This window comes from Littorina saxatilis, linkage group LG2, assembly GCF_037325665.1.
Source record: "Littorina saxatilis isolate snail1 linkage group LG2, US_GU_Lsax_2.0, whole genome shotgun sequence".
In the NCBI taxonomy this organism is placed as follows: Eukaryota; Metazoa; Mollusca; class Gastropoda; order Littorinimorpha; family Littorinidae; genus Littorina; species Littorina saxatilis.
Window position 1 is genome coordinate 39,169,365 of NC_090246.1, and position 15,756 is coordinate 39,185,120.

Genomic DNA, 15,756 nt, shown 5'->3' on the forward strand with positions numbered 1-15,756 from the left:
ATAGAAAATATGCTATACTTATGAAACACGGAATTCAATAAACATAAAGAATTCAAACAGATCATTCAAAAGATGTTAACTGAGTTTGAAAAGAAACTGTACATAAGTATGTTAGATGAGTGCTACTACTTTGTTAAACTAAGGAGGAATTAAGCCACTACCTATGATTAAAGAAAATGACGGGAGGTCGTGAGTTCGATTCCCGGTCGCTGCCGCCTGGTGGGTTAAGAGTGGAGATTTTTCCGATCTCCCAGGTCAACTTATGTGCAGACCTGCTTGTGACTTAACCCCCTTCGTGTGTACACGCAAGCACAAGACCAAGTGCGCACGGAAAAGATCCTGTAATCCATGTCGGAGTTCGGTGGGTTATGGAAACACGAAAATACCCAGCATGCCAACTCAACGAAAGCGGAGTGAGCTGACTATGCTCTCAGAGTATAGTGTGGGGAACCCAAATGGGCAAACGAGCTCACACGTAACCAGAAAAATTCTGGAACGCTGAAGAAGAAGAAGAAGAAGATTAAAGAAAATGTAACACAAAGGGAAGAATACTGAAACAAGACCACGCAAGATTTCATTCAAGAGTAGGCAAACGTTTGGAAAGAAAAGATAAGTTTGACTACTTTGTTTAGAAACATAGGAAGAAGCCACTTTATATAATTAACCAAAGAAGACAACAAAACGGTTATAAATTGTAAAAAAAATCATGCAAGGAAATGTATAAGGATTAATAAGACTTTCAAATGAAACTACTCCTGTTTGCTGAGTTTCACCACCTTTGTATAGGTAATAAAGCAACCGGTATGTATGATTAATCCGAGGCAATGAAACAAGAGAGAGAAAGAGAGAAACTGTCAGAAAGATCATGCAAGAGAATATCATGCAATGGTAAGCAAGAGTTTGAAAAAAAACTATTATTCTGGTTAGATGAGTTTTGCTTCTGTGTTAAACTACTAAAAACAACAACGATGTATTATTAATGAGAGAGGAAGAAAACAGACCCAAAGATTACAGAAGAGACTTCTATACAAGAGTAAGCAAGAGTCACGCAATCAGTTCTACAAAGCTCACAAGTCTAGAAGAATTATCATTGCTAAAAATGTTTGAGACGCAATCTACTTATAATGTTTCTGTTAGATAAAGAATCATATCATCAACCATACACTCACAGGCAATGCTCCGTGTTCCTAAAACTGATATGATTTGTTTTAATGAAGGGTTTTAAGGAATTGCACAGAACACTTCTTTCTACATAAAAAGTGAGTTGCAGCTACAAATGCTGCCATCCTCTACTAACAATATAACGAAAAATATTAGACTTCGAAGCAAACATAAAAATACAAAAAGCACTCATATTGGAAAACACACGTTTTTGGATACACACGGTCTAAAATGTTCACATTTCTATCACAAGTACACCTCTTCTGGTGTCACATGCTGTCATTTGTCCCTGTAGTCCTAACCGCAGCTCTCGACTTCCATTAAAACGGGCACGCAAGATAGCGACCAGAAATAAAAACCTGTTTGCTACGTTGTGATTGATGTTGCAAGGTGAAACGGAACCTAATCAATACCTGTTGTGGCAACGTTCATTCCACCCACCCACGCACGCACACACACACACACACACACACACACACACACACACACACAACACACCCGCACGCACGCACGCATGCACACACACACGCACACACACACACACACACACACACCATACACACACACACACACACACACACATACAGGCACAAACACCCGCACAGGGGCAGGAGAGTTGCACTGGGATATAATTGCTCGTGAAACCCATTGACATTTGCACACCACTCGTCTCCAGGCGTGTTCCATGTTGCAATTATTTTGCTCATTCCCTCACCCTTCTCCCCCCCCCCCCCCCCCATACAAATATAAACCGGATGTGCTTACATAATGTTTACTATTAGCAATGTTTAAATGTGTGACCAAACATGTAACAAAAATAGTTCTGTCACCAAGGAAAACAGAGTCATGCGAGAATCTGTTTCTAGAAAATCCGTAACACATTAGAAGGGGTGGCATATTTTAGGTTTAGGCCGAAAGAGAGAACCCGACCGTTCTACTCAAAAAAGAAACATGTAATTGCTGCCAAAAAGATTAATCAAATAAAATAACAAAAAAAAGTATGATTTAAATTCCAAAATCTCAAAGAAGATTACCTCTAATGCACAACCTCTTTTTATATTTAGTCAAGTTTTGACTAAATATTTTAACATCGAGGGGGAATTAGTCAAGTTTTGACTAAATATTTTAACATCGAGGGGGAATCGAAACGAGGGTCGTGGTGTATGTGTGTCTGTGCGTGTGTGTGTGTGTGTGTGTGTGTGTGTGTGTGTGTGTGTGTGTGTGTGTAGAGCGATTCAGACTAAACTACTGGACCGATCTTTATGAAATTTGACATGAGAGTTCCTGGGTATGAAATCCCCGAACGTTTTTTTCATTTTTTTGATAAATGTCTTTGATGACGTCATATCCGGCTTTTCGTGAAAGTTGAGGCGGCACTGTCACGCCCTCATTTTTCAACCAAATTGGTTGAAATTTTGGTCAAGTAATCTTCGACAAAGCCCGGACTTCGGTATTGCATTTCAGCTTGGTGGCTTAAAAATTAATTAATGACTTTGGTCATTAAAAATCTGAAAATTGTAAAAAAAAATAAAAATTTATAAAACGATCCAAATTTACGTTTATCTTATTTTCCATCATTTGCTGATTCCAAAAACATATAAATATGTTATATTCGGATTAAAAACAAGCTCTGAAAATTAAATATATAAAAATTATTATCAAAATTAAATTGTCCAAATCAATTTAAAAACACTTTCATCTTATTCCTTGTCGGTTCCTGATTCAAAAAACATATAGATATGATATGTTTGGATTAAAAACACGCTCAGAAAGTTAAAACAAAGAGAGGTACAGAAACGCGTGCTATCCTTCTTAGCGCAACTACTACCCCGCTCTTCTTGTCAATTTCACTGCCTTTGCCATGAGCGGTGGACTGACGATGCTACGAGTATACGGTCTTGCTGAAAAATGGCATTGCGTTCAGTTTCATTCTGTGAGTTCGACAGCTACTTGACTAAATATTGTATTTTCGCCTTACGCGACTTGTTTCTTTGTTCGGCCTTACACATCTGTCTTCAGACTGCTGTTGTTGTTTTTTTGTGTTTTTTTAAAGCAAAGCAACCTCTGCTGCTGCATTCGCCGTTCTATTTTTTGCTCAGCTGATGCCACAATAAAAACAATAAAAATCCATGCTCAAATGGAAACATTTAGCTAATCGAAGGTAACAATCAGAGCCGTTGGCAACAGAGAAGACCCAAATCAACACGATCATTGATCCCAGCATGGGTTTCACGTGCCCGACTTGTCAGGCAGCAAATGAGATCCTTGTCTTGATCAATATGGACCAGCGGCAGCGCTATAGTTTCCATGGAAAGGTAAATCTGAGCTCAGACTGGACATTATGTGGTAGATCAGGTCGGAGTGGGTGGAGGTAGGGGGGTGGCGGGGGTGGAGGTTGGTTTGGGCTAATGATAAGGCAAAAAAAAAAAAATTGTCTGTTTAGGGTAACATGACCAAAAAAAGTAGGGTCGGTAGGTAGGTAAATTTTTTTTTTTTTTTTTTTTTTTTTTTTGGTAAATGCTATGTTGGCTGAACATTCACTTCTTATATTTGATGAATACATGTTTCAAAACTAACGTATAAATAAAACAGAGAGAAAGGGAGAGAAAGAAACGCCAAATGTCTCTTTTTAGCATTTTTACCTCTTTTTTTTTTTTTTTTTTTTTGAAATCAAAAAAAAGTTTTTGGGTCGGCGCCAAATCGATAGGGTCGGTCGGGTTACCCTAAACAGACAATTTTTTTTTTGGCCTAACAGAAATACCAGGCAGTACACATTTGTAAAATTTAGACTAGAAGTCAGTTACTGAAGAAATTCTGTTGATATATGTTATATTGTCGTGTACTTTCAACTCCTTTTATGTTGCTCCTTTTCTTTTCTTTTATGCTTGTGTGATGGGGTGAAGTAGTGAAGAAGAAGGGGGGGTGCTCGTGCTCAGGCAGGAAGCATTCACATAGAGACGCCAAGTCAGGGGTTGCAGTAACGTGACTTTTATTTTCAACGATACCAGAAGCAGTGTACAACACTTGTGCACAAAACGATCAAAAAGTGGATCTCACAACAACACACGTCCTCTCTCTCTCGCGTCTTTCAGATTTCTCTCAGTTCTCTCTCACACCCTAGCATGTACATACATAATCAAACTTTAGCTAGAGTCACAAACATCCAATCAAAATCCTAGTAACTATTAGCAACACAACATTCTAAGATAATAAGCCATTCCATTGGTTAAAGACAAGAAGAAGGAGGGGGGTTAAGGGATTACGACCTTCCAACCGCAGCTGACACGCTTCTCCGTATCAAATACAAAGGAATTCACACCTACTTGACGAAACGCCGAGTCCAGCGATACCCAGACAGGCTGGCGGCACATTGCATAACGACCACCTGGGGCCCCGAGGTACCCCGGCGAGGGCGGCTTGACGTCAAAGGGAAACAGACTATGGTCCCTCGTGGACACAGCCGACTGAGCGAGTTTTCGACCGCCAGGTGTCTGAGCATATCAAAATTTAAAACTTAAAATTAATTTACCAACAGAATAGATGAATCTGGCAACAGAGAGGCTTACCTCACCAACAGATTTTCCACCACGAAAAAGGATTCTTTGAGCACGAAAAAAGATGATTTCAGCCACAGATAAGATGATTCAAGCACGTAAAGAGATGAAACTAGCAACAAACTACTCACCAACAAATCGGATGATACTAGCAATGAAACGGATACTTCCTACAACATTAACTAAAAATAATCTACTAAACTGATACATTCTGTTTGTTAGATTTTCTATTTTGTTCTTGAATTAGCCTTTTCATTTTCAAGAACATAACACGATAGAGAAAGACATAAATTGTACCCAGAGCTTTGGAAAGATCATTCTGATAGTGACAAATGTAATCGAAATAGCTTAACTTGTACATATTCTTGTTCACTGACACATAGGCCACACATGTACAGTACTAAGATTAAAGGTTTAAAAGTTCATCAAATTAAACCTGGAAAGTCACTGACGGACAAGCGCTGCTTTTGCCAACTTTGGGCGCCCGCGTGTCCGTTTTTGGCCGATGGGTATCATCTTTGCTTGGGATGGAGCTTCAGATACTTTGAGTCTGATTTCACATCCCAAAGAGTGCTTGCAAATGTTGCCCTTGAGAAATCCTGGGCAGTTGCACCTGAACTGGTCAGAGTCTGGGTCAATTGTGACCTTCCAGATGGCATGTCTACAGGCAGCAAAGTCATCGAAATCTGCCCATGAGGCAGATTGGTTCTTTTTTTCAACATCCCTGATGGCTGTAGCTAACTCGTTGTCTAAGGTTGAGGATGCGACGTAGATCAAGTTGCCTGCCTTCAGCGACTCCCTGGGCGATGAGGCCCACTGATAAGCCTCCGTCCACAATTTGAGATCACGCTTGGGGACATCCTGCACAGGGATTTTGGGTTCATCTCCATCTCTACCTGGGGCTCTCTCGGCAGACCAGTTCTTCACAATGTCTTGCTCAACAACAGCGAGGAATCTGGACAACTCCAATCTTTCACGAATGGTATTCTGCCTCTTGGTTTGCATGTTGGTGGATTCCAGGGCATTGTTGGTTGAGGGGTGATCAATGGCATATCCCTCGTACCAGGTGATGTTCTGATCGAGCCATGAGCTCTCAAAATATTCGATGAAGGAAGCCACTCCTTCTTCCTCTGATGCCTTCCACTTCCTAAGGAACAGAGCTGCGGCTTGGAGGAACGAATCATCATCAGGACACTCCCAGCTCCACGTTGCCTTTTTTGTGGAGGCTGTTCAGGTTCCGAATCTTCAGATGATTCTTGTGTGATTGGTGCCACTATTTCAAACTCCATAATAGGTGTGTTGATGCTAGGTCGGTCATAAATGCAATGGCAAGATCTCGAAGGAATGATACATTCTTCATGAGAAGATGTCAAGAATTCACACTGGTTCAACAATCAAAAAACTGAAAAATACTGCCACTGAAAACTACTCAAGAAAATCAACATTGACCATAATTCACCTAGTGTCAACGTTGACCATAATTCACCTAGTGTCAACATTGATCATAACTCACCCAGTGCAATTGTGTGATGAATGGCCATACATTGTACGCGTACAGTTAGTGAAAAGTACTCAAGAAAATCAACATTGACCATTCATCCATTCTTTGTATCTATTTTGTTGTTGAAAACGTCTAATTTGTTGCTCAAAGTGGCTAATCAATTGCTGAGCGTATTTTTGTTGCTGAAGTGTATTCATTGTTGGTGAATCATCCATTCAGTTGCTGGTTTATTTTTATTGTTGCAGATTCAGCTTTTCTGTTGGTAATTAAAATTTCTGTTGCTGGAAGCATCTATTTATGTGGTGAAAGCGGCTAATTATGTGATTTGTCTGTCTAATTTGAGGGACCATTAAATACAAGCCAAAATTTAACTTAAGACAGATAATGACATTACAAAAACATAAAGCGATCGGCAACATGAACTACAAACAATAGACTGGACAATGACAAAACTTTACTCTATAATTGGTGACTGGTCACCCTGTCACACTTGATTACACGGAAAACAATTGTGTAATATATTTCAAAAATACCAGTCTGCTGATTATAATGCTCTGCAAGTCAAAATTATATCTTGATTTAACTTCCATTGTGACAATAAAAATCATTTAAAAACACATCTCTGGAAAGCTTAGCTGTAAAATCGAAGCAGCGGATCGAATGTATTAATAACACCAAACAGAAAACAAAAAGGAACAAAGCGAAACGACAAAATCAAATAAATAATCACTGCACACGGCCACACAATTCACATGTAAAAATACCAAAAATGAACATTACTAACATAAAACAAGAGGCGAAGCCTTCAAGGCTCACGTAAGAAATCGACAAACAGTATCACAAACTCAATCACTCCGTCACACACACACACACACACACACACACACACACACACACACACACACACACACACACACACACACACACACACACACACACAGTAAGCATAGGTGAAACTGTGCAAGAAAGCGAGACACTAGATCTAGATCTGTCTGTCTGCTAGCCTACTTACAGGGACACGACTGCCAACTAGTCTCGGCCCGCTCAAAATAACAATGACCGATACTTTCAGTAATTCCTCCGCGTGACGTCTAACCCTCTTACGTCATAATGTGACGTCTTCAAATGTTAAAGTTTCTATCACACACACACGCACGCACGCACGCACGCACAGACAGACAAAAGTTAGCATCGCATTGGCTACATACAAGCCAAATACAAACACCACAAGCACACAAACACAATCCCAGACATAGTAACATTACCTTTGAGAACTCGCGGAGTGATACTGGCCCAGCTTGATCGTTTCCTGAGATTGGCCATAGAAGTTCTTCTCTGCAGAGCTGGGACGACGTCTTCTTCTTTTTTCAGCTCTCCGAAGTTGCCTTTACCGAGGTTGATACTGCCTCTTGTGCGCCGGCGAGTCTTGCTGAGTTCTGTTGGTCGTGTCTCCATACCTCCGGCAGCGACAGTCATAGAGATTGCAGAAAATCGATATGAGGGAAACTCTGTTTAAGGACAAACCTATAGTTCATTTGAGGTACCTTGGTACTTTGTTTTTTTGTATCTGGTTGCAAAATTACTTGTTTGGTGACTTCAGTTTTACGTTCAATCGCTTTCTAAAAAGTGGGTCATTAACATGCATTCTCGCTCTTGACGTCATTCTATATTTAACTTTTCTTTAAAAGTACAAGCGATCGAGTGCACATTTTGGCATTTTTAGCAGCGCTCTCATTATAAATTTCTATTTTGTTGCTTCAACAACCAAGAGCAGCTGCTGATACTTCAAAATTTCTTTTTCATACTCTTCGCTGGCAATTGCAGGGGAATCAAAGAAAGATTCTCGTCTATGCAGAGGGCCTACCGCAGAAATGTGGTTTTCTCTTTTGCATAGAAGTTTGAGAGTTCTTCTCTGTTTTATGCCAAGAGACTGCCTGATGAGAGCTTCTCAGCTCGAAACCGGTAGCAGTCTTGGCTAAACAAAAACGGACCGTTTCAGGTTCAGCACTCTATGAGAATGCCCTTAAATGCACTTCTGTGACTTCTCAATCCTTTGAGGTTGTAGAACTCTCCTCGGGTTATTCTTGTTCAGTGTTGCAATCGGCTCCGAAAGGGTTTGATTCTCCAGTAGGCTGTCTGTGAAGAGTTCTTTCTAGATCTAATTCTTACACACAGAGTAAAGGATGATCTCCCTTGCTCATGACGTAATTTCTATGCATTCGCGCTCTTGACGTCATTCTATATATATACACCCTGACGAAGGCCACGAGGCCGAAATATTGGTGAAAACGTGAAGGCTTGTTTTGGTTATTTTTTCCATATTTGTTTGTTGTATATATATATATATATATATATATATATATAACGCCGTTCTCTCTGTGTACCAGCATACAACTGAGAGGCGAAAAAATAAGGCCTTAAAAAATTAAGGGCCTATTTTTTTTATGGGCTTATTTTTGTAAGGTCTTTTTTTTGTAAGGCCTTATTTCCAATATGACTTAGAAAAATAAGGCCTTATTTCAGGAAATAAGGACTTATTTTCAAGAAATAAGGCCTTAAAAAAGGCCATAAAAAATAAGCTCTTATTTAGAAATAAGGCCTTATTTCTTGAAAATAAGCCCTTATTTATTTAAGGCCTTATTTTTGGTATTTTTGACCCTTTGTGCCAAGGATAGTTCGCTCGGTGACTTCAGGCTTGTCAATGGCGTATCCTGAGTCACTGTCCCATCTCAAGACGAGTGTTGTCGTTTTCCCTTTACCAAGCACGTCCCATGAAGACAGGGAGTAAGTACTTCGTGGCCCGAGTCTACAGAACTGACTCTAACGCAACTGGTAGTCGTAGAATTTCAATTGTGTAGGAGCGTAGGAAGAACTTTTTGATGAAAAAAGGGAGAGCTCAAAATCTTGCTGCTCGCTGGTAGCCAGGGGCAGAGCACATAATCGTTGTATTTTGATATATTTTGTTCATTGCTTGATGCTAGGCTGAGAGTTTCGTTACTAGCATATTATGGGGCGGGGATATAGCTCAGTTGGTAGCGCGCTGGATTTGTATTCAGTTGGCCGCTGTCAGCGTGAGTTCGATCCCAGGTTCGGCGGAAATTTATTTCAGAGTCAACTTTGTGTACAGACTCTCTTCGGTGTCCGAACTCCCCCCGTGTACACTACATTGGGTGTGCACGTTAAAGATCCCACGATTGACAAAAGGGTCTTTCCTGGCAAAATTGCTTGGGCACAGTTAATAATTGTCTACCTATACCCGTGTGACTTGGAATAATAGGCCGTGAAAGGTAAATATGCGCCGAAATGGCTGCAATTACTGGCCGTATAAAATTTCATCTCACACGGCATCACTGCAGAGCGCCTAGAACTGTACCCACGGAATATGCGCGATATAAGCCTCATTGATTGATTGATTGATTGGTATTATTATGGTGGGGTTGAGAAAAGGACGGGGGTTTTGTTTTCCTGATGGAGGAATCACAGGATCTAATCTTTGTATTTTAGTATCTTCTGTTAACTGCTTGATCCTGAAAGTTCTATCAAGGGTATTAGTTGGGAGGAAAGGGGAGGGGGGAGGTTGGAAAGAAAAGGAAGGTTTTTTTCCCTGTTAGTAGAATCACATAATCGTTTTATTTTATCTTTGTATTTTAGTATCTTTTGTTCTTTGCTTGGGCCTGAGAGTTTTGTCACAGGCATAGGCTATTTATTACATGGCACTTGCTGGGGGAGGTGGGGACGAACGGGGTTGTATTCCTGTTTGAGGAATCACTGTTGGAGGAATCACATAATCGTTGTATTTAATATTGTTTGTTCATTGCTTGATCCTAACAGTTCCGGCATGTGCATATGACACTAGCTGAGGTGGGGGGGGGGGGGGGGTGACAGGAGGGGACAGACTTTTTTTCTGTTGGAGGAATCATAGAATCATTGTATTTAAGTGCATGTTTTATCTATTGTTCAATTCTTGATCCTGACAGTTCCGCAAGGATGGAAATTGGCACTAGCTTGGGTAGGGATTGTTTTTCTGTTAGAGAAATCCCATGATCTTCGTATTCGTGTATCTTGCTCTCAGTCCATAAACATGAAGGTCTTTCACCGACACATGACATTAGCTGGATGTGCTGTGTAAAGGGAGGGGTGAAGGGGGTGAGGGAAGGACAAAGGGACTGGGTCAGTCGGGGGTGCATGTTCTCCTGCTGGAGAAATCACAGGATCTTGTATAAATTCACATGACACTAGGCGGGGAGGGGGGGCTGAGGGAAGGTGTTCTCTTGCTCTGGTATTCCTATATTTAGGGGAGGGGAGGGGAGAGGTGGTGTCTGATGGTCGTCTTCAGGCTTCGACCGGTATTTGTTCGATAGCTATGCACGCAAACTGTGAAATATGAGCATTGTGCCTTTGATCATTTATTCACAAGAATCAATCACTAAAAATGTAAATCTGCGATGACTGAATACTTAGAGGTCCCGAATATCCCATGGGTTCCTCTGACATTCTTTCGTCATCCACAGCAGCACACACACACACACACACACACACACACACACACACACACACACACACACACTAACATTAACACAACACACAATGTATGCAGTCTTGGACTACCAAAACGCATTTTCCAGGGGGTAGGGATGGTGTTTTATAGCTCTAGATTTTCAAGTCGTATTTGGCTTAATTGTTGTTGTTGTTGTGACCAAGCTTTTGGCAGGTTCTCCAGGTTCTCACTTACCGTTTACGGTATTTCCCCGCGAACCATTGCGATGCGTTGTGCTACAACAGGGACGTAGCACCCGGTAGGGCATGTAGGGCGACCGCCCGACCACTTTTTCCGTAAAACAAAAAAAACAAGAGGCGAAGCCATCAAGGCTCACGCAAGAAATCGACAAACAGTAACACAAACTCAATCACTCCGTCACACACACACACACACACACACACACACACACACACACACACACACACACACACACACACACACACACACACACACACACACACACACAGAAAGAGCATAGGTGAAACTGTGCAAGAAAGCGAGACACTAGATCTAGATCTGTCTGTCTGCATGTAGCCTACTTACAAGAACACGACTGCCAACTAGTCTCGGCGCGCTCAAAATAATAATGACCGAGACTTTCAGTACTTCCTTCGCGTGACGTCTAACCCTCTTACGTCATAATGTGACGTCAATGTAATGTGACGTCTTCAAATGTTAGAGTTTCTACCACAGACATACACACGCACAGACGCACGCACGCACGCACAGACAGACAAAGTTACGATCGCATAGGCTACACTTACGTGAGCCAACAAAAAAAAAAGGGAGAGAGAGAGAGAGAGAGAAGAGAGAGAGAGAGAGATCTACCAACAGAACACCCCACGTAGTATTCACGCGATGGCATAAGGTCGGTTTTTTGGGTTTTTTTTTTGTGTGTTAGTCTTGGTCAACTGCTGGAATAGGATGACGTCTTATTTTGACGAGAACGTCACACGTGACGAGTTCCGTCAGGCCATAAAAGTATTGGCGCCAATTTAGTGAAAATTGCTTCTTCGTCCGTCTGCTCCCATGAGAAACAATGGAGGTAAGAAATGTTTTGTATATTCTGTGTGTGAAGCTGGGGTCAGACTGAGGGGTGAGTGATTGTGTGTCAACCGTAAGTACGCCATAACAATTGAGTAACACAGTAACTTGTGGGGTTAACAGTGTCACATGAAACAACATGTAGAGAGAGAATTGAACAATGGACACAAGTGTGCATCCTGGTTGTGATGGATCGAAAACGCGCTAAAAATATTCTGACAAATCCCTCTATTTTTCAGTCATCACTCAGGCTGCCAATGTTGATGGCTGGACGGATCAATAAATTGCTTGTTTAGAAGTAAACCAGTTTGTCAATCCTTGCTTTTTAACACACTAGACAATAATGAAGACGAAAGTCATTTGAAGTAAGTGCTCATCACATTCAACGTATCGGAATTTAGATATAAATGTAAGTCGATTGATAATCACTGATACATTCACCAGCCCGTTGTTTGGTGGAGGATGGAAAGATGATTAGATGGAACTGAGCTCAGAAGGCACGAAATCGCATCATGTTTTCTTTCTTTTTTAGACCATTACAAGGGGACGGGAAGGGGGGGGGCGGTAGTGTAAGCCCCATATTTCCTTAGCTGTCTCAGCATTTTGTCTTCCATTTTTTCCCGCCCTACCACTTTTATTAGGTGTGCTACGTCCCTGTACAAACACAGGTTACTAGTTAGCCGTCATATGTCATAATGCAATATGACGTACAGTTTAAACACCCACCAAACAGTGCTCCCAACTACTAGCAAACATTCAGAGTTTAGTGATGCCGGTTTAACAGGGATGGGCAACTTTAGACCTTTTTCGTATAACCTTTGCCCCCAGCGTTTCGACCAATCAGATTTTAGGGCACGGCAGCCTCTCTCTGATAACCGGAAATAAGGGGCAATAGGTACCTGGCCTGAAATACCTCTTTCACTGTCGGTGCTCGAAGTACTATTGCTAGAGGATTACTTTGAGAAATTCTGCAAGAAAACGGATTATCTTGTTCAAAATCATGAACTAAAAGTCAAGGACATGCATGAAGGTATGGTTTGAAACGGCTATTGGTGGTATATGGACGAAAGACTTGGCGAACTTCCCCTGCATAAGCGAAGCAGAGGTGATCGACCACAGATCTACAGATCTCTGGATCAACTTTCTTACTGATACTACTGCGTCGACGTTCGACAAGTTATACGACGCATCCAGCGCAAAGAATGCAAAACCTTGGGGTAAACGATAGACATACTGTGTGCATAAAATGTCTTTCTGCATGGCACAACAGCTAGTAAGCAACTGTGGTGATCAGACTCAGAGCGAGTGTGCTGACGTCAATGAAGCAGACTCGCAACGAAGTGTATGCTGTTGTGGGGGGACGCTGACCGGACAGGCACTTGGAGCCTACTGCGAGTGTATTGCTGGGTAAGTGTTGTTGGCCTTGTATGTTTTGTGGGATTAACTTGATGGCTGCGTTACTTGGTATCTTACACAATCAGTTTTCATACTCAGTCATATAATGCATGGCACACAAAGTGACAAACACACACAGAGATTCATAATTCTCTACTAAAAATGTCTGCATGCAAAAGCTGTCATTTTTGACAAAGTTATGAGCAGCATGTTAATGTAATTTCAATCAGTATCTCCAGGAGACCATGCCATGTTGGCTAGGCATGTTCAATAGAATACCAGGTACCTGAGTGCGGAGTTTTATTTAATGTGTACGTACACATGTGTTTGTGAATCCTCTTGTCAATGAAGGTTATCACTGCAGTAAGATCAAATTCCATTCTGAGCCGGTATATATTTTATATAGATATCAACAGCATGCGCTTACAAGCTCTCTGTAGGAATTCCTAGGAAAGATAAAGTTAATTGTTATTACTAGCAGGCTAAGGAAAATCAAGATGACACAAACGGAATTTGAATGTGTGTTGTTGTTTTTACCAGAAAGGACAGTCTTGCAACCATGTGGCCGCCACCCTTTTTGCTGCTTCACACTACATGGCTGAAGGAATCGACACTGTGCCAGCAGACAAAACTTGTACACACTACAAATGTATGTGGAAGGGGCATGCTGCCATGAAAACTGCACCAGCTGCTCTCGATGACATACAAATTGTTAAGTAAGTGTGTATAATAATTAATAGGGTTGCATTACCTAGAGGTTTACATCAGAGTGTGACTGTGATCTATTTTTTTCAGAACATAAGTCTCAAAGTTAAAATATAGAGCTTGTTAACTACAACAGCTACAAGACTGGGGAAAGAGAAACAGTGATATTTATAAAGTGCATTATCAACAAACTATGCATTTTACATTTAGTCAAGAGACCAGGGCGGTGGTGTATGTTTGTGTGTAGAGCAATTTCTGGAAAACTACAACATTATGTTCTAAAGGTTAAAAACAAACCAGCCCTGAAACAGTGAAAGTGGCAAGTATTTTACTCGCCATAGTTAGTAGAAGCATGCATCTGGTGAGTAGAAGTGTTCATCTACTCGCCAAATGCGAGTGAAGATGCTGAATCAAATTGTTGGTTTGGTTCGTAAAATTTGCTCTCTGGCTGGTACGTTTTCAGAATCACTAGCCAGAGGCTAGTGCATAATTTTTTGACTTTCAGGGCTACAAGCTTAGAAAGTTAAACAGATTTGTTTTAAACACAGGGAAGCGTGATTTCCTGTGGGACAGTTTTGCTACTGCGCTATGCTGGGTTGCCATTTACCTTATTCGACGTGGATGCTGGTTTTCAGCTAAGCATTGTCCTTGTGAAATGTACTGCGTTCAGTATCGTTATACATGTTTGACAGACTGGCGCAACTTGTTTTAGCATTTGTACCCAGCATAAGATTTGCTTTAGTGTCAAGTAAGAAAAATAATTTCATTTTCAGGTATGCTTCAAGACAAGACAAGTTTCCCCGGACGACTCTTCAAGGCCTCAATTTTGACCAAGAAGTCCGGATGCAAGGAAGCGCGACTAAGAGATCTTCAACAACCGGTACCAACCGTTTGAAGGCTGCATATAGTTATGATATACTGAACTAGGGTTTTCAAGGTGTGATATTTTTTTCCAATACCAGTTAATTAAGTTGGTAGCAACAGTTAACTGTTCTGTCAAGTGAAAAATGTATGTAGTTTCAATATGGACAGGTAAAATCAGTACTTTGTTTACAGCGAGGGAGGGTATGTAGTGCTGTCACCTCTGTGTATGAGTTCAGGTTTAATTTTTTAAATGCCTGCAGTTAAGACAGAAGATTGTGGAAGCTGATAAGAACTTGTGTCAGAGGATAGTAAGAAGTGTTTCGGCTTCGTACGGACTATACCATCATCCATGACTTGTGTGTATTATTCGGAGAACGTATCAGAGCCGAGGACATGTGTTGTGAACAGCGATTCTCAGTGATGAAAGTGTAGTGTGTGTAATGCCGGACTGTATTCTTCTTCAACTTCGGAATGGATAGGAGGTATTTTGTGAGATGTTTTATGATTTGATATCCATGTACTGATGATTTCATTCAATAGCGAAATGTTTGAAATGTTCATTCGTTTTGTGCCATGTTTGTTGTTCAAGAGCGTGTTGTCACCATCCCTTATGAATATGGACGTGTGTGAATGTTGGTGCAGACATGAGCGTTTGAGCGAGTGAATTTAGAAGCCCTGTGCATGAAAGTCATTACCGGACAACCAAATCAGCAAACATAGAAATTCCTTGTCATACACATCGATCTGATCAAGGTAATAATGTTAGCACTTTTTTCCAATTTATTTCACAGTTATTTGTTACTTTTGGGAGGAAATTATAATGCAATTCACCGATTTTAAAAAACATGATTCCAATTGTCTCCCTTGAACAAATTTGTTTGTACAAAATTTGTTACTTACTTTTTTTTTCTCAAGGCTATATCAAGGAAAATTCTTTTTGAACTGATTGTGGGACCGTGCACAAGCTGACAGACTTGAACTCAAAAGTTGCA

The 15,756-nt window shown here is 41.0% G+C and overlaps 1 protein-coding gene and 1 long non-coding RNA gene across 2 annotated transcripts in view; one reads left to right on the top strand and one right to left on the bottom strand.

The window, feature by feature from the left end:
* LOC138952971 (uncharacterized) overlaps positions 1-7,692 on the bottom strand; it is a gene marked incomplete in the record, with an annotated part of 65,682 nt that extends 57,990 nt beyond the window's left edge. Inside the window, 2 exon segments of the mRNA XM_070324738.1 lie at positions 5,168-5,941; positions 7,482-7,692. Coding sequence (XP_070180839.1) covers positions 5,168-5,941; positions 7,482-7,692 — 985 coding nt within the window.
* A 4,996-nt stretch (positions 7,693-12,688) lies between these two features.
* On the top strand, positions 12,689-15,322 carry LOC138958965 (uncharacterized). Its single transcript, XR_011453555.1, has 3 exons — positions 12,689-13,207; positions 13,736-13,911; positions 14,674-15,322. It is a non-coding gene; the product is annotated as an uncharacterized lncRNA (long non-coding RNA).
* Positions 15,323-15,756: the final 434 nt, after the last annotated feature.